The sequence below is a fragment of the Leptinotarsa decemlineata genome, unplaced genomic scaffold, assembly GCF_025532065.1.
Source record: "Leptinotarsa decemlineata unplaced genomic scaffold, Ldec_3_MD MMD2_tig00026361_RagTag_RagTag, whole genome shotgun sequence".
In the NCBI taxonomy this organism is placed as follows: Eukaryota; Metazoa; Arthropoda; class Insecta; order Coleoptera; family Chrysomelidae; genus Leptinotarsa; species Leptinotarsa decemlineata.
Window position 1 is genome coordinate 3651922 of NW_027412704.1, and position 18840 is coordinate 3670761.

The window sequence follows — 18840 nt, forward strand, 5'->3', positions numbered from 1 at the left end:
ATAAGTTTCACACGAAAGAAATCAGCTATTATCAACGACTATTTCATTAATCATACCAATTTACAGAGAATCAATCAGATGAAAGATCTCGGGATCATATAGAAAAAGGAGCTTTATCTTAAGATCTAGCCGTGAATTCAATCACGATACTTGTTTGTTACTCTTCAACTTCATTGTTCGTTCTAAGCTGGAATATGGTTGTGTCTTCAACAATGTTTCGAAATAGTTAACAAAATGGTGAGAAACTGCGAACTCGATTCACTGACCAACGTCTTCGGTTCAATCGGGATGGAGCCCAGCTCCCTTACCCTTTCGGCTGATTTTTGTTAAAGAAAGAATTCAGTATTCTAGAGGGACGACTCCTCTGAATGCTCAAATGTGTATGAATCTATTTACGGTCATTTCATTATTTATTGTTTTGTATTGTTATATTTTATATCGATTTTAACTGTATCAATTATACTTAATGAATACTATATGTAAGGAACTTTAAAAAATGTGCATCATGTAAGTGGAAACCATTCTGTTTATTGTTCAGTATAAATAAATTTCTATTATATTCCAACATTATTTTTGATTCAATCGAGAATTTTGGAACGCCGCGATCGAATACACTGTAAATTTTTCATGAAATATTCAGGGAACCAATCTTCGGAAATTTTGTATGAATTGTATCTAAGTACAAAATGATATGTTATTATCAATATTACGAGTAATGTTTTGTAGATTATCAATCTGCTACGTTTCATAATCTGTTCCAGTAACTATGCTTTCAATTATCTCACAATCATCGGTTGTTCAGAGGCACAACTTGATTCACCAAACTGTATATTTGTATCGCCCGTCAAATCAATCTGCGTATCCTCAATATAATGATTATAAGACATTTTAATTTCTGTTTGTAGCATATTGAGTAGACCCCACTGGAGCTAGTATAACAAGTATAAGCAGATGGCGTGAAATAAGTTAATTTATTCCATCTTCTTCTCACAAATTCAATACTGAAGGCATTCATCTACTCTCTTCCCTTCTTCAAGGACTGACGTGGATTTTTTGTCGACGTCATTATTGATAATTGCCATTATTGCTCTTGACAAGTTCGATTTAAAATCGGGTAGATTACGGAAAATCCGCAGACTGACAAATTTTCACGTACCATTAGCTTTGAAACATCAATAACAAGGAGAAAGGAAATTGTGAAACTTCTGAGAGTCATTTATCATTCTTGCTATAAAGTGGTTGGACAAGGGTGGTAGAGGGATGATATTCCGAATTTAGAATATTCTTCTCACACCTTCCTGAAAAGGTATTGAAAAATCTTAATGCACTGGAAAATATGAGGGAGCAACATGGAAGGAGGCAGATAATCAATATTGGAGTATAGAGAATGTGGAATGCATCTAAAATTTCAGGGGATGAGAGTTTCAGAATTTTCGAATATTTTTAGAATCTCAGGTGTTAGTGGTGGCACTACATTACTATGTAAAAATATTCAGAAACAGTCACGATATAATATTTTTTTCAACAACAACAAATTCAAGTGCGCGTGGTTTTTTGATTTTTCGTATATCTGAAAAAAAATTGTATTCCTATTGATTAGTTCCTCAGTTGATCACATAATAACTATTGTACTAGTGTTTAATCATATGGAATAATCGAAGAAAAAACTTGAGGTTCGTATTTAAAAAAAAAATTGTGATGTAGAGCCAGAAAACGAGATTCGACAATTCTAGTTTTTGACGTTTATTTCAATAACAACCCCTGATGTTCTTGATCTGAAAAAATGTTTATTTTAGTTCCCCAGAATAGGAAACCAATTCAACCTTGTAGATCAGAAATTTTGCGAATGAAACGTATGTCAGCGAAGCTCATTCAAAATTGCTGAATTTTGACCAAAAAAACATCATGAGCATCACTCAGGAATTATAAAATGGCGTCAACGGCGTTCTAGAGTTGATCAAAAGGGTCATAACTGGTGACGAATCATGGGTATATGGTTTTGACATCAAAACCAAAGTCCAATCTTCCCAATGGAACCAAGCAACGCTGAGAGTAGGTAGTACACACTATACTGTTCATTGACAGTACGAAATGAATTCTGTAATACTATAAAATGCCCTGAAACTGAACAGGTTTGGCTGATTTTTCAAGTCATCATGTAGCAAGTTAAAAAAGTTTGCCGCTGCATAATTTGGATAGTCGAATAGTTGACAATTTCCAATCTGAACTGGTTTCTTTGACGAGTTGAGTAGTGGAGGACATCCACATTTCGAATAATATGGTGTTTATGAATGTAGGCTAATATTAATAATTTATACAAATAGATACTCTTTGAAAACATCTCTACAAGATTCTCTAAAACCCAAGTGGAATATCAATCATATGATTATTTTCTGTGCTATGAAGTAGGGGCACCATAAACTATAATATTATGACTAATGAAAGAATATATTAATGCATAGTAAATGCTCATGAGACCTTCTTCATTCAGGGAGCTCTATAATCTTCTCACCGCAAAGAAGTATTTATTCAAGGTGGAACATAGTCACCTAATGCATATGTCCCATTTGAGGTTTTCGTAGATGATTGTACCCAAAAACTGGGAGCTCCTTTGAAATGTGATTGATGAACTGTTTATATCCAGGTTTTCACCGATGGCTCTTCCCGTAGTCGATATGTGGAATTGAATAGCAACAGTATTCCAGTAGTTTAATACTAAATTTTTCCTCTGACACCAGTGGTCGAATTGATTCAAAACCTCTTTTGTTTTAGCTACTAGTTCACCTCTCTTAGGGCCAGAATTAAAATTAAGAAATCATTCACGATTATGTGAACCTTTCCATCTTTCACATATTCGGGAAGGTCATTTATAAGTAACAAAAAAATCAGTGGACCCAGGACGCTACCCTGAGGGACTCCTGAGTCCACTAAGAATCGATCAGATGTTTTATTATTCACTCTATCAGTTTCCTCCCTTCTAGGACTAAACAGAACCAGTCCTCAATTTTTCCACGTATACCGAGTGCATACATTTTTGTCAAGATGAAATTGAAGTTTCTGAATAATAAAAAAGGTAATTACTCACTCATGATGTTCGCAAATCATTATAGCTCCTCGTTCATCGAAATCCATATCAGTCCCAAAAACAAATGATATCGCTACAACTCCGTACAACATCAAACTCTACGATATTGTCATACTTTGTATTGTCTCATGAAATTTTCCAATCGGAAATCGAAAGGATAAAGCCTTCATGAGTGTCCCGTATAAAAGAGGGTGTGTATCAAACTGCTTATACAGTGTGGTCCACTAAGTCTGCAACAAATGGGAAACTTTTTGATTATCAATGTCTCAGAAAATTTTATTATTGACAAAAGTTGGTTCATGTTCCAAAACTATACCAAGTGTACCTGAAATGACTTTATGACAAACACCATACAGGATAGGCCAAAAAATATAAAGTTCGTTCAGGAGTAAAGTACCCTTATTTCAAAAAATATAGAAATATGTTGGAGAGGAAAGTTGGTTAGAATTGAAAGTTATGTTCAGATACAAAGTCATGGCCTGCCATTCGAATTTTTTTTTTCTTCTGGAAAATTTAATTACCGCCGTATGATACATATTTTCACTATTTTGATTTAATATTCATTTGAAGTAGCCACAGTCAAATCAGTTTGGAGTATTTCTCATCAAATTGAAGTGTTTTTGTAAAATTTACTTGGAATTGTATTGTTTTAGGTGACCGTCAACTTCATGTTTGTTTGCAACGATATGTAACAGAACTCTAGAATAAAACAAATACTCTTTTCAACGAGGCAAATACTTCACTAACTAAATGTTCATATCAATAAACTAACAATAAGAGTATAAAATTTCTTTTATTCTGACAACAATGCCTCAACAAGAACAAATATTAAAAAGCAATCCAAAATCTATCGCGGATGGCCATGGACAAAAAACACATACGCCCTAAAACAATACTGTAGTAGTACAAAATCCTAGAAGGTCCACCCAAGAAATAAGTGATTATACCGGCATAAAAAAACATCTGTGAAGCGTATTCTCAAAAAAAACATAAATACCATGCTCACAAACCTACATTCATTTGTACATTTCAAGAAAGAGACTATGATTTGAGATATGATTCTTCCATGTGGATTGGGAGTGAAATAGAAGAACAACGAGATTTCCATCGATGTATTCTGTTTGGAGATGAATCTACTTTTACAACCAATGGAGTTCTATCATCTTATGATGCACTGTTTGGAACCGTTGGTGTAGTAAGGAATATTACTGGAGGTTTTTCCCAACACCAAATCGTTATTTTCAACACTTCGACACGTGTTTCGATCACCAAGTGATCATCTTCAAAGAGGAAGATTGAACTGGGTTCTATCATAACAAAATTGCAGATGTTAACTCAAATTTTATTATTGACAACAAAAATCAATACTATCAGAAAACGAACGTTTGGTGTGGTATATCGAATGATAAATTACTAGGTCCGTTGTTTTTTTTCGCGAGAATTCGAATGGTGACAGGTACTTGAACTTTTTGGAAACTGAAGTAGGAGAGTTTTAGATGATATGGTATTAGAAGAACGGCAAAAGTTATGGTTCCAACATGACGGATGTCCTGCCCATTCTATTAGAAATGTTTCTCGGTGGCTGAATATGACATTTCGTAATAAATGGTTAAGACGAAATACCGATCCTCGATGGCCACCTCGTTCTTCAGACCTCACACTTCTAGATTATTTCTTATGGAAATACTTGAAACAAAAAGTCTACAGAGATCGCCTCTTTAATTATTTCGATGAGCTTGAAACTTCAGTACGGGTTCATTGCAGAAATATTCCCGCTAATGTGTTGCGATCTACATTAAACGAATTTTATGAGCGAACAATTAGATGCATCGAAAGAGAAGGTGGACATACAGAGACGCTGCGATAATTTCTATTGTTAGCACCTGTTGAGTTGTTAAGTTACCTACTGTATTTTTCTGTACTATCGCTTATTGGTTCTTTTTTGTTCATGGCTATCCGCGATATATTTTGACAGTTTATTCATATGAACATTATACTTGTGAAGCATTTGTCTCGTTGTTTTATTCTAGAGTTCTGTTAAATATCGTCGCAACAAACATGAAGTTGACGGTCACCTAAAAAAATACAAAAATACAAATCCAAGTAAATTTTACAAATACACTTCAATTTGATAAAAAATACTCCAAACTGATTTGATTGTGGCTACTTCAAATAAATATCGAGGCAAAATAGTAAAAATATGTATCATACGGGGGTAATTCAAAATTTTCCAAAAGAAAAAAAACGAATAGCAGGCCATGACTTCGTATCGTATAAAAAAGTTTCCCATTTGTTGCACACTCAGTGGACCACACTGTATATTTAACGACAGATTTCGTCTCCACAAAACCGTTCATGTTCGTTTTACTCACGTTTCTCGCATTAAGCTCTCCCAAGCAGATCACGACATTGAATGGTTTTTCTTTTTCAGGAATTGGCCGTTTGGACACTGGTATTGTACAGTGAGTAACTTTATTGCGAATGCAACTGTAGCAGCAAGCGTGTTCACCCTAACTGGGATATCTTGCGATAGGTTTGTATTTGGATATAATTATAGTTCTTTCAATTGGAACGGATATATTTTTAAAAGAGAATGACCTCTCTACAAAGTTGTGTGGATCATGAAAGGAAGTAACTTTCATTATAGTCAATTCGGTATTGTCTGAGAGTGAAACAATTTCAATTTCAAGAATGCAAACAAGCCGGTACATCAAAGAAATCATCATAGCCGTCTCAAGCAAGTGGTACTGCAATTCATTCACAAAGTCACTGAGATATTTCTACCCGCTATGCCTCTGGAGGACGCTATGACCTGCGATAAACGACGTCAAAAGAGGCGGCCGACGTGTTTTCTCATATTGCGTTAAAGATAGTATTAATTTGCATCGGACTAGGGGTATCAATATAAATTTTCCAATGATATATTCTGTATGATGCGAAGACAATTGAAATATCGCGAAAACTAATTTTGTTCAAATATTTTATTTTGAGAAGGACAATTTATATTTGGAGTAGTTTCTTATTTAGGAGTGTTACCTTCTACAGATCTATAAAACAATCAGAATATTAAATTTAAAAATACATAAAAATGTAAAAAGGACAAAAAATTTACTACATTTGATAAAGTAACTTTTTGAAAAAAAATCTGATTTGTTAGTAACTTGAGTTTATAAAATTTTGCATATAAAAATGAATATGTATCATCTAGTGACTTTTTTGAAACTATTCATTTCCTTTATCCAACCTATCTAAATCAAAACATAATAATTTGCAGATATAACTCATCTTTTGGTGTAAACCAATTTGATATTATTATTATTATTTTTTATACCGAAGTATACGCTGGTCAGGCCCTATCCCCCGAAACCCCGATACATTCGGAAGGGCATGCCAGCATTACCAACTAACGACCAACGATCATTGGACTCGAGAAGCATGTGCCCTGAGCAAGCACAGTGAGCCAAGAATGACAGCCTTCTGCATCTGTCCGGCTAAGATTTCTGCCTTAGTGCGGCAAGCCGGTATGATTTTAAGATTCGAGAGTAGAAAGGACATCATTCCACCCAGGACTCTAATAATCAAAATAACCATCTTGACAGAGTGATCTGGATAGGGTCTGCAGGGTTCGAAGAAAAATTTTGATATTTTATCCGTTTTTCCTCCTCATTTCTGACGATATTCGTCTCGCTAGGAGCTGAAAACTCCACGACAAATTTCGTCTTGCTCTGGTGGTCGAGAAGGACTACATCAGGCTTATTAGCTTGTATAAGCCTGAGGGTGGAGAACGAATAGTTCCAATAAATGCGGCACTTCTCGTTCCCCACAACAAACACACCGGTGGCTGGTCAATACCGTAAGAGTGCCGTAGATGGTAATATAGTCTTAGGGCCGCGTTATGTCGATGTATATAGGCCGAGACCTCATATGCTGGACATGCTGATAGCAAGTGCATTAGGGTCTCGGGCACCTCGCGGCAGGCCCAGCACCTTGTGTCAGGAACCTCTAAACCCATTACGCAACTGTGGTAGACTAAGGTGTTGAAGACACCTCCCTCAGTTTCCAACTTCAGCCCACTCGACCTGAGGAAAGCGAAAGTCAGGCGCTTTGATAAGCCAAGGTCTCCAATGTTATTGAAGAAGACCCCATTCGATATTTTATCCGTTTTTCCTCCTCATTTCTGACGATATTCGTTTCGCTAGGAGCTGAAAACTCAACGACAAATGTCTTCTTGCTCTGGTGGTCGAGAAGGACTACATCAGGCTTATTAGCTTGTATAAGCCTGAGGGTGGAGAACGAATAGTTCCAATAAATGCGGCACTTCTCGTTCCCCACAACGAACACACCGGTGGCTGGTCAATACCGTAAGAGTGCCGTAGATGGTAATATAGACTTAGGGCCGCGTTATGTCGATGTATATAGGCCGAGACCTCATATGCTGGACATGCTGATAGCAAGTGCATTAGGGTCTCGGGCACCTCGCGGCAGGCCCAGCACCTTGTGTCAGGAACCTCTAAACCCATTACGCAACTGTGGTAGACTAAGGTGTTGAAGACACCTCCCTCAGTTTCCAACTTCAGCCCACTCGACCTGAGGAAAGCGAAAGTCAGGCGCTTTGATAAGCCAACGTCTTCAATGTTATTGAAGAAGACCCCATTCATTGGCTTATCCTTGTGTTTCTGCAGAAGTGAGGTGATCTCTGCGGCTTTTATCTGAGCTTTTTGCTGAACTTATTACTATTTTTTTTGTTCACCGTAGTGTGCGCTGGTCAGGCCCTATCCCCGGAATCTGTTTAAAATCTGTTTTTTCGTTAATCAGCTGCCGCCCCCATACGAACGACAACTCTCAGAGGTTGAGAAACTTGTGCGAGCTAAGGACTAACAAGGTCTTACCTTTTAACGTGTGATTCCTAACACGATACATTCGGTAGGGCGCGCCAGCATTATCAACCAACGACCACTCCTCACGCCGTGGGGTAAGTGATCATTGGGTCCGAGAATCATGTGCCTTGAGCAAGCACAGTGAACCAAGATAAGTATCCAAATAGAATAGGTTTCCGCGGTTGCAAATTTGATCATCTGAATTGCATTGTTTGACGTTTCGACTTCGACTTTGAAGCCATTTTCAAGAAGTAGAAAAGTGTGGCTATACTGAGAGACACAATTCAAGGTTTTGATGTTCTGGTCTTGCCAAGCCTTCGAGACGGTGTTACCCTCATTGACCCCTGTTTCATCCAAATAAAAAATAGATTTACTCAGGGATCTGGCTTTCTTTATTTCTCTTAAATAGTTTTTTCTCCTTTCTATAATCTCTGATTTTTCTAGTAAAATGCTATTTCTATCTTGTTTCCTGAGAAATAGAGGCTGTTATATTGAATTTTTTCAAAAGATTACCACAAAGAAGGCGGCAAGTAGTTGAAATTAATAAAAAATCGGTAACAAACATTGGAAAGGTCATTATTACATTTTTTTGATATATTGTTTAAATCACAACTATCTATAGCATAATACTTCAATACCACCAATATAAATTCGTTCAATTTATTTAGGTTTTTTGTTTTTCCCCATTTCAAAAGGTGAAAATGCTCCAAAAACACAAATAATAATTCTAAATTTTCATATCAATCATCTGAAATTGATATTCATTTTGTTGATTGAAAACCAGAGCTTGAACATAACGCATTTATGATTCAACACCACACATGGTCGTTTCGTTTCGGCATAGGTATCTCTGAACCACAAATGCATTGCTAGACTCATCGAAACCATCTTGATTTGTGTCAGGTTGGAAATCTCTTCCCGTACCCTTTAAACTGTCTTTCGCCATGGGGGCGAGTGGTTCATAACTGAGCGGTGTTGTTTGTTAACGGCATAGAGGTCAATGACATCTATGCCGCTCTGGCCTTGTGTACCCCTTCCTGACTGGGGTATTGATGAACAAACTGTTCATTTTAGCAGACGTCGTGGGGCCTTCACTCAACTGAGCGACGGGGCCTTCCGAATCGAGAGGGGTCGTCTATAGTGTAATCTACAGCTTCCCTAACTAATGGGTTATCATGAGTTTCCGCTGACTCGAAAACTCTCTGATTCCTCAACTGAATGGACTGCTGTATTGTTAACAGCTTCAAATCTCTGCGGATGGCTTCATTTCGCACGAACCATGGAGCATTCACCAGCATCCTAATTATTTTGTTTTGCAATCTCTCCAGAGTGGAGAGATTTGTCGGAGCGGTTTGTCCCCAAGCGCCTGAAGCATACATGATGACAGGCTTGAACATCGTATTGTATATTAAAATCTTGTTCTTAAGGTTTAATTTTGACTTGCGGTTTATCAGAGGATAGAGTTTAGCTATCCTCATTTGTATCCTGTCTTTGATGTATTCAATGTGGTTTGCCCAGGTGAGTCGGCGGTCTACCCAAAGACCTAGGTATTTGACTCGCGTTTGCCATTCGATCTCCCTGCCTGAGATCGTGACTCTTGTGTCTGGAGAAACGTTGCGCCTCCCCAAGTCTATCGCCTGAGTTTTATCTGGGTTCACCCGAATCTTCCACTGTAGGTACCAGCGTTCGAGGTCGTCCAATGCGCGTTGCATGTAGACGACCGCCAGACTCAATTGCCCTTGAAGTAGAAGCCTGGATAAATAAATGCAATGGCATCTTCCCTAACAAAATATCAAAAATAAACGAAGATCCCAAGACGATCAGTTGCAAAACCAATTTTTGACATCTACCACATTTTTTGTATGAAGATGGAGAAGTAAAAAGTCAAAACTCTTCTTTCTCAACAACTTTTCATTTATTATCTTGGATTCACTATAATTTTCATCCAAACTGCTGAAATAAATTTAAGTAGGTATCCAAAGACAAAATAACTAACAAATCCTTCGCTTAAGTCGTGATTTTCTTGGTTAGCCAATTATGTTCCACTTATTTTTTTGTCATTGAGAAACTGAGACTCTGCGTTCTATTTGAAAAATACTCAACAGCATCCTTTAATGATGTCGGGTGTTTTTTCGTCATGAAATTCTGAAGATGATACCATTTCACGCAAATTGGGTCCTTGAAATCTAATCTATATGAGAGCACTACTGCAAGTTTGAATAATATCATTATTGGCCATTATTGGTAGCTACAGAGGAGTTAAGTTGCATGTTGAATCAAAACAGCTATTTTAAAATTATAAATTTTATATTCGAAACAAGAGAATCAATTATTTCAACTCGCAGTTTGGAATGTACTAATAAATTGCAAATCCAATACTAGGGCCCTATAAACTTTTACTCCCAATCGTATTTCATCCCTTGTATTGTCATTACGAGTCATCATTTAGGGAAATTAAAGTCTATAAATTGCTACGAACGGTAATGACGTAAATAGTTGTAATTGAAATCTATTTGGATATATTTTGAACTGCTAATTGACTGATGAAAATTCTCGTAATATCACATTGTACTAATCCAGTTATAGTGATGGGTTTCTACAATTTCGGACTAATTACAATGTAGGTGATGAATGATGTGTTACTCTAACGAGCTGAACGGGATTTCCGAGAACTTTCCCTAAGGCTAGCCTCACACTAGCAACTCTCCAATCTTGTTCCAATGTGTTAATAATCTCGTCTCAGAAGGCTCCAAAAACACCTCTGATTTTGATGAGATTCTTTTAACATATTTATTATTCGTTGGAAAGGAAGGTTTTTGTCTTTCTACTTCTTCATCTTCATAGGTGGTCCCAAAAGTACCTACCTGGCTTGACCTAGAGATGGCTATATTTTTGTGAAAAATATCAATGTATTGGAAAGTACACGATCTATAAAGCATGTGTTTTGAATTTGAAGACGCTGCCTTCTTCAGTATTTGTTTGGCAGCCATCAATAGCAAACGTTTTCGGTGAATTTGTGAAAATGCTCATCGAAAATTGGTCATCGTTATAATATATAGTGTGACCCATTTTTAATGGAAACACCCCCCTAAAATTTGAAGTTGTGAATCGATTTTTATATTTTTTCTTAATGTCAAGTACTAAAAGGTCTACCTTGGGACAACATTTGAAATGTTTATTAAAGTTTATATTGTTTCTTAGTCGAAAATCTGGATTTTTTATTAGCGATTTTTTTATTGAAAAAATCACTACGCCACTGGATCCAGAGTACCTCTAAACAGGTGTGACCAAAATTTCATGAAGAAATATTTATTAGTAACTAAGTTATGACAACTCAAAAATTCAAAAACTCACACAGTCACAATAAACACCCTATATCAACAGATATAGCCATGAGAATATTTTTTTTATGATTTCAACAATAAAGTGCCGCCAGATGAAAAAAAAATAAATAGCGTAAATATTTTCAATGAAAATGACGGAATTACATTCAAGTTTTCACGCAAATTAACTAAAACTAAGACCTAATATTTCAATTTAAATCTTAGTTGCCATGGAAATGATATTACAGTTTGACACTTGTGAAAGATTTAAGTGTACTATTGTCAACAATATTCACCTTACAGTTCTTCGAATTATTTTGTGTCATGGCTGCAAGATTGAGCGTAAGAGAGAACATTGAAATTGTACGCCTTTCGGGAGATGACGTTAGAAGTGCTAGAGAGGTTTGTAGAGTATTTAATGAGAGACATCCAGATCGTCCTCGTATTAGCTGAGGTACGGTAAATAAAATGAATAAAATATTCAATGAAACTGGTGCAGTATCAAAAATGATGTTAAAAAGTAATCCTGTACACAGACGAAACAGGAATGACAGGAATGATCAAATCATTTTGTATTATTTCGGAAATAATCCTAATGCCAGTATAAGGAATACCACTTTAGATTCGAATATTCCACGAGAAACTATTCGGAGATGTCTCAAGGCGAAGAATATTAAACCTTTTGTAACGGTCTAAATTTACTTGTAAATATTGTAGATATTGTTCGTTTATTTACTATGGAATCGACAGAATTGTCATTTATTGATGACGAACTTTTCGTCACAGCTAGGGACACATCTGGTTTGTCAGTGTGCCCAACCTACATTTTCAAAGAAGTTGTTACGTTTCAATTTAGCACTAGATCAAACTGCTCTTATGTGACCTTTCAAAACCACTACCTTACCTTTTAAGATCTTTATTCAGAGGATATTAACAATGTAATTCAGTTACAAGTTCATTTTATTCATTTAACATCATAGTAATGGGAATCTTCCGTTCCATAGAAAACCATACCTGAAATGTATAAGAATAAATGTATGCTCCCTGACTAACTGCTTTGACCAGTACTTACGCGTTCTCCTATTGCCAATCGACATTGGAGATCCGAAATTCCTCGCTAGGTTGAAATAGTTGTTATTGTTTGTTTCTCAGTTTTCTTCACCTATCATTTTTTTCAGCCGTTGTCTGCCTTATTCCCTATACCTTTCCGAGAATATTTCTTGCATAGATTGTTATTCATCACTTCCAGAAGGTTTACTGACATATTAGAGCCATATCGCCTGAAAAACAATATTAGTTACCTCTGGGTTTCTGAATACTGTTTGATATTTTCGGTAAATATTCTGCATAATATGAATGCTCTAATATTTGTACTGAAAGGGAAGGTTATGGCGACTTACCTTATATGTTTCTATTCCATCGCATGAATAAGGATTGGTAAATAGTTGAAAATAGGTTGGAACAATATATTTTGTAAATATTCGTAAACAAGGTTAAGAGACAGCTGTTGGTTGACATCTGCCGAACTTTCGTAGTGTCGTTCCGTCGACTTACACCGAACTAGTTCTACAGTTGTTCACGGGTGAGGGATTGATCGGTTACTCAAGTTGTCAAGGGTTGTTTTAGGGTTGCATTGCTTTGAGAAGGAGTTTTGATGGGTCATGGACTTGTTGATGATGTATCAAGTGGCTGTGGAGGAATTGTTAGATTTATGATGTTGTGCACAGCGCCCCCTTGGTGCTTGTATTGTAGATTGGATGCACTGTGGCAACAACTGGTTAGCTGTCAGATGTGGCAGTCGCTTAGTATTTGGAAGTTAACCTTCGGTGAGCTTGGTTCGGAGTTCAAAGGGTACCATCAGACTGATTGTAGGATATATTTGGTTGTATTTGTGCCATCCTTCACGGGGATTATTTCTACAAGTCAGGATTGTATAGTGGAAGACTGATTGGTCATTTTGGTGTGGATATTTGCAGTCTGAAACTTAAGCTCTTTTGAGGATTTGTGGTGGTTACCGAACTCGTGCCAGGTGGGAGGATTTCCGAAATTAGGTATGTCTGAATCACTGTCGCATCTCTCATGTGATCTTAGCTATGATATCACTTCTTCAATTCTACAACCTTCGTTTCTCGTCTCTAGATTCATAAGAAACAGAAGGCCCTCAGTCACTCATCAAGTCCCAGCAGGACTTCCGTGCAGAACACCGCACACGAAGAATCGTATAGAAAACCCCTTGGCCAGGGTAAGAATTTTACCATTAAATGTGTTTTAAATGATTTTAGTAATTTCTGGTTCCATCGTTATATCTCAACTGAATATTAGTATTGAAGAGAGGTTTCAACACTCATTCAATTTTCTTGATTTTTACGGATCATATGGTTATACAGGGCACCCAAAAATATACTCTTGTTATCTTGCTACTTTGCTTGATGAAAATATACCAGGGGTATTGATTAGTCAAATAGTCCTATTGAATGGGGGTTGAATCTCACCTTGTTTCATCTAATTCTGACTGAGAATTTTCTTCCGTAGGGTTTTTCTTCCTGCTTTTTTCTTCCTGCTTTTCTTCCTGTTTTCCTTCCTGCTTTTTCTTCCTGCTTTTCTTCCTGCTTTTTTTTGTCTTCGTCAAGGGTTCCTGTTTTCCTTTATTTTCTTTCTGGATCTTATTTGGTGATCCATTACTGGTCCAGCTTGTCGTGCCCTACAGGGTGATCTATCTTGGTGGTGCTACAGGGTGATCCATCTACGCCGTACTACAGGGTGATCCACCGGTGCTACAGGGTGATCTATCTTGGTGGTGCTACAGGGTGATCCATCTCCGCCGTACTACAGGGTGATCCATCTCAGCAGTACTACAGGGTGATCCACTTCCGTCGAACTACGGGGTAGCCTAACACCATATACCGGGTGGCCCAAAAGGAGCACGCAAGTTATAATTGATTTAATTGAATATTTGTGATATACTGAGATATTTGAATAATTGTTGCCCTTATGTTTATTGATACCTGTTGATATAGTGTTTGTTTATCGTTTATTGATTAAGAGTTTGTTATTGATACCTGATTGACATAGATATTTGTGAAACGGAAATTGAGGTATATTCTTCCTTTCACGATTGCTGATTGACACCGATGCGCCTACGCCTGAGCTCACGCGACGCAAACGAGTTTGTCTTACCATCCGATACTAGTATTTACGATTTCACCTACTCAATTTTCGTGGTAGTTTTACTCGACGTATTGTAGTTTTTTTTTGAGCGTCGTTACTACCGTAATTTATGGCTGATTGAATTCGTGGTTAGATACACCGCGCTCTTGTATGGACATTTGAACATCGCGTAGTAGTGTGAATATTGCATTGTTGTCTTAGAAGCGTTGTTGGTTAATCCATGTAAGTTAGGATTACTGAATAAATCATATTGGGGATTTTTATCTTTTATTTCCAATATTAATTGGTAAGTTATTGATATTGTGAGTTACTTAGGGTATCTGGAGGATTAAATTTACCTGGCGCCCATTAAGATCTATTTGAAATTTGCTAAGTTGTTTAACCCACTCCCGTCTCCACTGTTTAGCTTAGCCGCGGATACCCATCTGTCTTATTTGTTACCGACAGATGATTTAGTCCCCTCTTGTGGTTTGTGAGGTGACATTTTGGCGCCCAACGTGGGGCCGCGTTAAAACAACGTTTCATAGTTTTTTTTTTTTAAATTTGGAAAAATTTCTTGATAAATTTGGAAAAAATTTTTGATCATTTTTTTTAATATTTTTTTTTGTGTCTCATTGGAATTGTTATCATGTCCCGCAAAATGCTAGTGAACCGTTTGAGTCAAGATGAGCTCGTGTATGAGGTTAGAGTTAGAGAAATTGCTACAGGAACTGTTCAAGAGATGCGGCATTCTCTGACGATGGCAATCAAATTAGAGGAGAAGGGCACTTAAGTAAAAGCTTGTTTTTAAAGTTTTTTTATCATTATTTTATTGAACTATAGTATTGATGTTTTTTATATATACATGAAAACGTGAATTTGTGATTGTTGACATGTCCTTGTTAAGTGTAACTGAAATATTGACGTTTTTGATAATGTATGTAATCTTTGTGCATTCTATTGATACCACTACGGAACATTGATATTGAAAAAAAAATGGTATCCCCGTGGACATATGAATTAAGAGATGAAGACGGTAATTATAAGGGGATATGGAATGCGAAAGACCTAAAGTCAGCTAGCGCTGATGAAAATTTACGCTAGTAAATTTTCTTGAGGCAAGGGGGGAATTGTAACGGTCTAAATTTACTTGTAAATATTGTAGATATTGTTCGTTTATTTACTATGGAATCGACAGAATTGTCATTTATTGATGACGAACTTTTCGTCACAGCTAGGGACACATCTGGTTTGTCAGTGTGCCCAACCTACATTTTCAAAGAAGTTGTTACGTTTCAATTTAGCACTAGATCAAACTGCTCTTATGTGACCTTTCAAAACCACTACCTTACCTTTTAAGATCTTTATTCAGAGGATATTAACAATGTAATTCAGTTACAAGTTCATTTTATTCATTTAACATCATAGTAATGGGAATCTTCCGTTCCATAGAAAACCATACCTGAAATGTATAAGAATAAATGTATGCTCCCTGACTAACTGCTTTGACCAGTACTTACGCGTTCTCCTATTGCCAATCGACATTGGAGATCCGAAATTCCTCGCTAGGTTGAAATAGTTGTTATTGTTTGTTTCTCAGTTTTCTTCACCTATCATTTTTTTCAGCCGTTGTCTGCCTTATTCCCTATACCTTTCCGAGAATATTTCTTGCATAGATTGTTATTCATCACTTCCAGAAGGTTTACTGACATATTAGAGCCATATCGCCTGAAAAACAATATTAGTTACCTCTGGGTTTCTGAATACTGTTTGATATTTTCGGTAAATATTCTGCATAATATGAATGCTCTAATATTTGTACTGAAAGGGAAGGTTATGGCGACTTACCTTATATGTTTCTATTCCATCGCATGAATAAGGATTGGTAAATAGTTGAAAATAGGTTGGAACAATATATTTTGTAAATATTCGTAAACAAGGTTAAGAGACAGCTGTTGGTTGACATCTGCCGAACTTTCGTAGTGTCGTTCCGTCGACTTACACCGAACTAGTTCTACAGTTGTTCACGGGTGAGGGATTGATCGGTTACTCAAGTTGTCAAGGGTTGTTTTAGGGTTGCATTGCTTTGAGAAGGAGTTTTGATGGATCATGGACTTGTTGATGATGTATCAAGTGGCTGTGGAGGAATTGTTAGATTTATGATGTTGTGCACAGCGCCCCCTTGGTGCTTGTATTGTAGATTGGATGCACTGTGGCAACAACTGGTTAGCTGTCAGATGTGGCAGTCGCTTAGTATTTGGAAGTTAACCTTCGGTGAGCTTGGTTCGGAGTTCAAAGGGTACCATCAGACTGATTGTAGGATATATTTGGTTGTATTTGTGCCATCCTTCACGGGGATTATTTCTACAAGTCAGGATTGTATAGTGGAAGACTGATTGGTCATTTTGGTGTGGATATTTGCAGTCTGAAACTTAAGCTCTTTTGAGGATTTGTGGTGGTTACCGAACTCGTGCCAGGTGGGAGGATTTCCGAAATTAGGTATGTCTGAATCACTGTCGCATCTCTCATGTGATCTTAGCTATGATATCACTTCTTCAATTCTACAACCTTCGTTTCTCGTCTCTAGATTCATAAGAAACAGAAGGCCCTCAGTCACTCATCAAGTCCCAGCAGGACTTCCGTGCAGAACACCGCACACGAAGAATCGTATAGAAAACCCCTTGGCCAGGGTAAGAATTTTACCATTAAATGTGTTTTAAATGATTTTAGTAATTTCTGGTTCCATCGTTATATCTCAACTGAATATTAGTATTGAAGAGAGGTTTCAACACTCATTCAATTTTCTTGATTTTTACGGATCATATGGTTATACAGGGCACCCAAAAATATACTCTTGTTATCTTGCTACTTTGCTTGATGAAAATATACCAGGGGTATTGATTAGTCAAATAGTCCTATTGAATGGGGGTTGAATCTCACCTTGTTTCATCTAATTCTGACTGAGAATTTTCTTCCGTAGGGTTTTTCTTCCTGCTTTTTTCTTCCTGCTTTTCTTCCTGTTTTCCTTCCTGCTTTTTCTTCCTGCTTTTCTTCCTGCTTTTTTTTGTCTTCGTCAAGGGTTCCTGTTTTCCTTTATTTTCTTTCTGGATCTTATTTGGTGATCCATTACTGGTCCAGCTTGTCGTGCCCTACAGGGTGATCTATCTTGGTGGTGCTACAGGGTGATCCATCTACGCCGTACTACAGGGTGATCCACCGGTGCTACAGGGTGATCTATCTTGGTGGTGCTACAGGGTGATCCATCTCCGCCGTACTACAGGGTGATCCATCTCAGCAGTACTACAGGGTGATCCACTTCCGTCGAACTACGGGGTAGCCTAACACCATATACCGGGTGGCCCAAAAGGAGCACGCAAGTTATAATTGATTTAATTGAATATTTGTGATATACTGAGATATTTGAATAATTGTTGCCCTTATGTTTATTGATACCTGTTGATATAGTGTTTGTTTATCGTTTATTGATTAAGAGTTTGTTATTGATACCTGATTGACATAGATATTTGTGAAACGGAAATTGAGGTATATTCTTCCTTTCACGATTGCTGATTGACACCGATGCGCCTACGCCTGAGCTCACGCGACGCAAACGAGTTTGTCTTACCATCCGATACTAGTATTTACGATTTCACCTACTCAATTTTCGTGGTAGTTTTACTCGACGTATTGTAGTTTTTTTTTGAGCGTCGTTACTACCGTAATTTATGGCTGATTGAATTCGTGGTTAGATACACCGCGCTCTTGTATGGACATTTGAACATCGCGTAGTAGTGTGAATATTGCATTGTTGTCTTAGAAGCGTTGTTGGTTAATCCATGTAAGTTAGGATTACTGAATAAATCATATTGGGGATTTTTATCTTTTATTTCCAATATTAATTGGTAAGTTATTGATATTGTGAGTTACTTAGGGTATCTGGAGGATTAAATTTACCTGGCGCCCATTAAGATCTATTTGAAATTTGCTAAGTTGTTTAACCCACTCCCGTCTCCACTGTTTAGCTTAGCCGCGGATACCCATCTGTCTTATTTGTTACCGACAGATGATTTAGTCCCCTCTTGTGGTTTGTGAGGTGACATTTTGGCGCCCAACGTGGGGCCGCGTTAAAACAACGTTTCATAGTTTTTTTTTTTTTAAATTTGGAAAAATTTCTTGATAAATTTGGAAAAAATTTTTGATCATTTTTTTTAATATTTTTTTTTGTGTCTCATTGGAATTGTTATCATGTCCCGCAAAATGCTAGTGAACCGTTTGAGTCAAGATGAGCTCGTGTATGAGGTTAGAGTTAGAGAAATTGCTACAGGAACTGTTCAAGAGATGCGGCATTCTCTGACGATGGCAATCAAATTAGAGGAGAAGGGCACTTAAGTAAAAGCTTGTTTTTAAA

At 37.1% G+C, this 18840-nt stretch overlaps 1 protein-coding gene across 1 annotated transcript in view; it reads left to right on the forward strand.

The window, feature by feature from the left end:
* LOC111502872 (tachykinin-like peptides receptor 86C) overlaps positions 1-18840 on the forward strand; it is a 188223-nt gene that overhangs the window by 114905 nt on the left and 54478 nt on the right. Inside the window, exon 5 of the mRNA XM_023157037.2 lies at positions 5517-5618. Within this exon, the coding sequence (XP_023012805.1) occupies positions 5517-5618 (102 nt within the window). The remainder of the gene's footprint in view (positions 1-5516; positions 5619-18840) is intronic.